The 6,000-nt window shown below is 47.8% G+C and overlaps 1 protein-coding gene across 1 annotated transcript in view; it reads left to right on the forward strand.

Moving 5' to 3' along the window:
• The window catches only part of FTO (FTO alpha-ketoglutarate dependent dioxygenase), a 377,970-nt gene extending 372,253 nt beyond the window's left edge, over nt 1-5,717 (forward strand). The window contains exon 9 of the mRNA XM_032324553.1: nt 3,855-5,717. Coding sequence (XP_032180444.1) covers nt 3,855-4,008 — 154 coding nt within the window. The 3' untranslated portion in view covers nt 4,009-5,717. The remainder of the gene's footprint in view (nt 1-3,854) is intronic.
• The last annotated feature ends 283 nt before the right edge of the window (nt 5,718-6,000 follow it).

Here is a 6,000-nt window from a genome sequence, read left to right on the forward strand (position 1 = left end):
CTAAGCATGCCTGACTTCAGGTGAGGATTGATCCAGCTACAAACAATATTGCCTAGGACCCAGCCCCTTGCTGCACCAAGCAAAAATGACTGTGGCTCTCCCAGACAGTGCATCCTGATAACTCACAGGAGATAAGAAAGGCTTTTCCCACGGCTCCCACATCAGTCCTCTGGTTTCACCCTCCCTCTTGCCCCAGATCGGGTCATATGCCTCCCTCAAAACCTCTTCCTGTGGCTGGGAGAGTGGATGTACTCATTAGGCTAAGCTGGCTATAGCAGGAGAGCCAATCCCACCCAAACCACGTGGCCAGGCACAGAGAGGGGATGGATTTCCCTACAAGAAAATAACAGCCCTCTTGGTGGGGACAGTAGGGATAGACACAGCCTGCAAATGTGTGCCGCGGTCAGCGTTCCTAAAACATGACTTAAGAGAACTTAGGGCCCCTTTATTTTGCAAGGAACTCTAGAGTCTATGTGCTAAGAATCAGTCCTACTTTCTTCCCTGTAAATGTCACATCAGTCTGGAAGAGCCACCTGTTCGAAAGTCTGACGATAGCACCTTTTACTAATTCTAGGTCTTCGGGAGCAACGGTTGAGACTTTCTGGGTCGGAGCATTTGAGTCTGTCTCTGGGAGGCTGTAGGAGCTTGACTACCTAAGCCTCAGCGTCCAGGCCTATCATGTGGTGTGGGACTCAGACTCAGGCTCAGTGTGATTCGAGCCAGAAAGAGCGGTTTCCTTATCTCTACAGGGATGACAGGCAGCTCTGGTCTTGGCATTATCACCTGTCCGTCACTAGTCCTCGTGGTAGAAATAACGGTGGCGATGATAATATTTAATATCTGTTGAGTGCTTACTCTGTGCCAGGCGCTGTTCTAAGCACCCTGCATGTATGTATTCATTTATCCTTCCCAACACCCCGTGAATACCCAACATCCTCCTCCTCATCATCATCCTCACTCCCACCGGACAGGGAGTTGAGGCTCCGCTCAGCAAGGGTGAGAAACCAGCCTGGGATGTCCTTTCCCCCACACAGCAGCAGGTGCCAAGTTCTCCACGATGCTTCAACCTCCCTCCTGCCGCATCCTAGGAGATGAGCCAAAAGGAGGCAGAAAGAGTGATTTGAGCAAGAGGAATTGAAACTGAAAAGGGGCGGGACCCTGGGTGTCTCAGTCGGTTAAGGCTCTGACTTTGACTTAGGTAATGATCCCAGGGTCCCAGGATCGATACCCATGTCAGGCTCCCTCTCCACTCAGCGGGTAGCCTGTTTCTGCCTCTCCCTCCGCCCCTCCCATGCTTGTGCTTTCTCTGGCTGTTTCTCTCAAATAAATAAATAAAATCTTTTAAAAAAAAAAAAAAAAAGGAAAGAAAGAAACTGAAAAGGGGCTACGCCTTCAAGCCATCCTCAATCCCTTCTCTTTCGGTTCTGCAGTCTGGCGTGATATGGAACCAAACACTAGGATTTGAAGCAGGGGGTGGCCATCTGCCCCCGTAGGTAAGGCATCACCTGAAATAATGAGTCCTCAGCTGGGGCCCCGTCACTACCTTTCGGAAATCGGCAAGGAGCATGGGGCATTAAAAGAAGTTTGAAAGTGACCTTGAAAGCTGTGAATTCAGAGCAGGAAGAGACCCCCACAGAGGGTTCTCCCTCCAGCCCAGACGGAAGCCAGTGACGGTAGCCAGCCCTTAGCCTCTCAGGTCCTGCATGGAAAGAAGTCATTCCCACACCAGCCTGGCCTTTCTTTGGGGGGCAGGAAATCACAGAGCAGCTGGACCCAGAGGAAAAGCTCGGGGTTGGGGGGGAAGGCGTATACAACAGGGCATAAGCAAACCTCTCTGGCAGGCTTTCCTATTTTTAATACTTTCTCAAAGCGATGGGGCAAACCCATCTGACAGGTGAGAAAGCATCTCTATTGACTTTTTACAAACCTGATGATATTCTAGGTGGATCGACACTTATCATAGGCCTTTAATCTGCCAGCCGGGATAATGTGTGCGCAGATAATTTATCTGCTGAGAGGTTGAGCTGCTCAATTTGGAATAACTTTCCCTACCTAGTAAATTGAGCATTACCCTGTGATTTCGAAGCAGAGAGAGAGCACAATTTGAAAAGCTTTGCCGAGTTCCTTTGTAATTAGTCGCAGCTCCCCCTGAATGTTAATTTCCCTCCCTCCCCTTCCTGTGATTTAGAGACTGTCTCTAGAACCACAGAGACGCAGCCTCAACACCAGGGCAGCAAGAGGCACCGTCCCCAACACCTATCACCAGGTCGTCTGCAGAACACACCCTCCGTTCTTCAGCTCTGTGTGGGGCTTATCAGTGCAAACAGTTTAATATTTATGCTAAGAGGATTGTCAAAAGCAGCTTCTGTTGCTTTAATTCTTGTTTTAAATAAATAATGAGAACATTTAAACACATTACTCTTCTTGGGGCCCTGAGGTCAGCTAATCTTATTATTTATGAAGTGATGTGGTACATAATAGTACTTAGTGCATGTTAACAGACGCTATTATCAGGGTCTGACGCGGAGAGCTGAAGATATATTGGAATGTTATGTGTAATGTACGACGGATTGAGTGCAGAGGATGCCGGTAGAGCAATTAACCACACGAGAAAATAGGTATAAAGTTGAAGTATGTTTTCCCGTGGGGATCCCCTCACCATTAATAATTCCCCAGAGAAGAAGATGTCTTTTCATTAGGAACCTTCCGCTACCATCAGGCTCCGACATAGGACCGGGATAGTCTGTCCGTTGATGTCTTCGGAGTTCGTCCTCCACAGGAGATGGATCGTGGCGATGGCCACTTTTTAAATGATTTCGAGAACAATGCGGAGAGGCTGGGCGTGGGGAAGAACCCGTGCATCTCTTTCTGGTGTACTCCTACCATTTCTTCCGGGTACACAGGCTTCCACCGCCGCGCCCTCCAAGGGAGTAGGGAAACTCTTCATTTCTTATCGCCATTTGTGTTTCATTCTCTCTGATCCTCATTTTTTCAGACAAATAAAGCTAAAGCCACTGAGCTTTCCCTGACCAATTTTAAATAAGCTGGTCTCTCTGAGAGGTCGATGCCAGCCAAGCTGGGGATGATGCCGTCCCCAACTTTTTTCCTACAAGGCTATAATTTAGTTGCATATGATAATTAATTTCTCTACTATTGATGAATAATCCATTTAATAAAAACTGTGATTTAAGTGTTTTCCTTAGGGAGTAACTCTTGCTAGCCTTTTAATTTAATTTTGTGGAAGTTTTCCCCACCTATTCATCAGTGGAAATGATTATTAACCTCTATTTGCATATATCCTTATAAATCCGTCTCTCCTTGGAGTGCCTTTTTCTGAGCACAGCAAGCTGGGACACTTGTAAATCTCTAGAATCTCCAAAGTCAATCCCGGCCCGTAATATTGTTTAATCTATTCTTGGACGTTTTAATGCAGTAAATTCAATTTAATCTTTCCCAGTAATCTAGTAATACATCGAAATCCCACAAACATTTAAATCTGATAATGGCTTAATCACACACTTTAAATAACAGTTGAGATAATGAAAAAATAATTCACCGTTTTAAAGGCAGAGTAACTGAATTTCCCTGGTGATTGGCTTCTGGGAAGCCACTAGAGATAATACAAAGCTGGGAATCGAAAAAAGAAAAAGAAGTTCCAACGCTATGAGGAACAGCTCTTCTGTCTTCTAAACACCTGCTTTGTGCCTGGTGAGCACCTTCTTTCATTTCATCCTTACCACTGCCGCGAAGCACTGTCTTTGCAGTGCTTGGCGGTGTCGTTCCAAAATGCCCGTGAATTGGAGTCTTTCCAGAATTTCTTCGCATGGGTTAATTGCCTCTTCCTACTCTTCCAGGTGCCAGTCCCAGATTGCCCGAACCTTACCTGTGGATCAGAAGCCAGAATGTCGGCCGTACTGGGAAAAGGATGACCCTTCGATGCCTCTGCCATTCGATCTCACAGACATCGTTTCAGAACTCAGAGGTCTGCTTCTGGAAGGAAAACCCTAGAAGGAGCACAAGTCTTAGGTGGAGGAGGAAAAGATATTTTTGGCTTCCTTCCTCCAGCCTTGCCATGGGCTTGGGCAAGGGCAGTATGGGTAGTGTTGATTTTAGATTTTAGAACCTGGGTCCCTTTAGAAGGAGTAGGGAATGAAGCCCATGAATGTTAAAATGTTTAAAAATGGCACAGTGATATAATCTGATTTGGTACGAAACAAGAACCTACCCCCCGAATACTATTCCCCACTTGGATTTTTCACGGGAGCCATTTCAGCTCCCAAGGGCCCAGGCGGCAGGGGTGAGCCCAGTCTTTGGCTGAGCCCAACCCACTTTCCACCTTCCCCAGCCTTTTCAGAAACTCCAGAGTAGAAGGCTGCAAAGTCATTCGAAGGAAGACAGAACCTAGATACTGCCACCCCCATTTCTTACCACGCCCTCTAGAGGCTGTGCTGTCCAATATGGTAGCCCCTAGCTGGGTGTGGCTTCTTAAATCCATTTTCCATCATAATAAAAATTCCGTTCCTCAGCTGCTTAATAGCCACACGTGTCTGGTGACTAGTATATTGGGCAAAACAGATGCAGAACATTTTCCTCATCGTGGAAAGTCCTGTTGGATAACACTTCTATAAAAAGTTTGAGAGCAGGAAATTCTCTTCTCCACTTGTCTGTAGCCACCATCCCCATACACGAAAGGAATGAAAAGAAGCGTGTCACTGAAGAGAAGCCACTGTCTCTTCTGTAAAAGCCTGAGTTATGAGTTCTGTACTATGTCCCCTGGGAATGAGGAGGTGTTGGAAATTAAAATACACTTGACATCTGTCATTGGGAAGGATCCCTGAGCTAATGAAAGAGACGTAGCCCTGTTGGCGTTGCTTCATGGATTTAGCCCGCATGTGCATTTTTCTGGAATTCTCCCATCCATATGTAATGACAGGTGGGCTCGAGGCCCGAGGAGCCCCAGTGCCCCATCCTGATGACATCTGTGCATTAGAGAGGCGATGTATTATAGAGGTTAAAACCTGGGCTCTGGCTTTAGAGCGCACTGGCTCTGTGACTTTTGGCGTGTCACTTTGCCTCAGTCTCCTGTTCCATATGATGGGGATACTAAACACACCAACTCACAAGGTGAAGAGTAAAGGGACTAACCTAGCTACAGGTGTAGAACAACTCCTGACAAGTAGTTAGATACCAAGTAAATATTAGTATTTTTCTGTTTCTGTAAGCTGACCTGGTGTAGATGTTGTCCCCTCCTTCCTCTGTCCTCATGACAATTTTGTCTCGTGATGCCATGATCTCATCCCTCCCTTTCTAGCTTAGCTCCTGCCCTGTGGTGACCCCAGAAATCATGGGAGTAGTTCGCCCCTCGCCCCAATCTGGGACCTTCTCTTGTAGTGGTTTACCATAGTTTGGGAGCTGAAGAGCTCTTGTGCTTCCTGAGAGACTCTCTCCTGCCCTGAGACTCTCCGGGTTCAAGGTGGCGTTCACGTCCATGGAGCTAACCGCCGAAGCGCCACCTTACGCAGAGCAGCCAGGGTTTCATGGTCTGGAGACTCGGTTCTCTCAGACCACAGATAAATTCCCCGATGTCCTTAGGCCTCATCGGGAAGAGAGAGAGAAGTGCGGCCCACTGGGCTGTTGTAGAGATGACATGAGCTCCGGGACCTAAGGAGCGTGTGGCGGCATCGCCTCTGCTGTTGTATTTGGTGCCCGTGTGTGTTCTCCCTAGAGAACGTGTGTGTTCTCCCTAGAATTCAGAACATCTGGCAGCCCTCGGCCTCCGTCCTGGCATGGTGACGAGCTAGGTAGCGTCTCCTCGCGCTCGGGTGGGTCGGGAGACCTCCATGGCCCCTGGTGCTCCCTCTTGTCATTTATCAGCACCCGACCCCCGGCGGACAGCACCCCGCACCTGCTTGCTTGCACCCCTACGTTAGAATAGATAATCATGTTTAGTGCTTTCCCCGATGTGTGTGTGTTACTCTTGAGCTCTGTTTGTGGCCTACT

This window comes from Mustela erminea, chromosome 19, assembly GCF_009829155.1.
Source record: "Mustela erminea isolate mMusErm1 chromosome 19, mMusErm1.Pri, whole genome shotgun sequence".
NCBI classification, from domain to species: domain Eukaryota; kingdom Metazoa; phylum Chordata; class Mammalia; order Carnivora; family Mustelidae; genus Mustela; species Mustela erminea.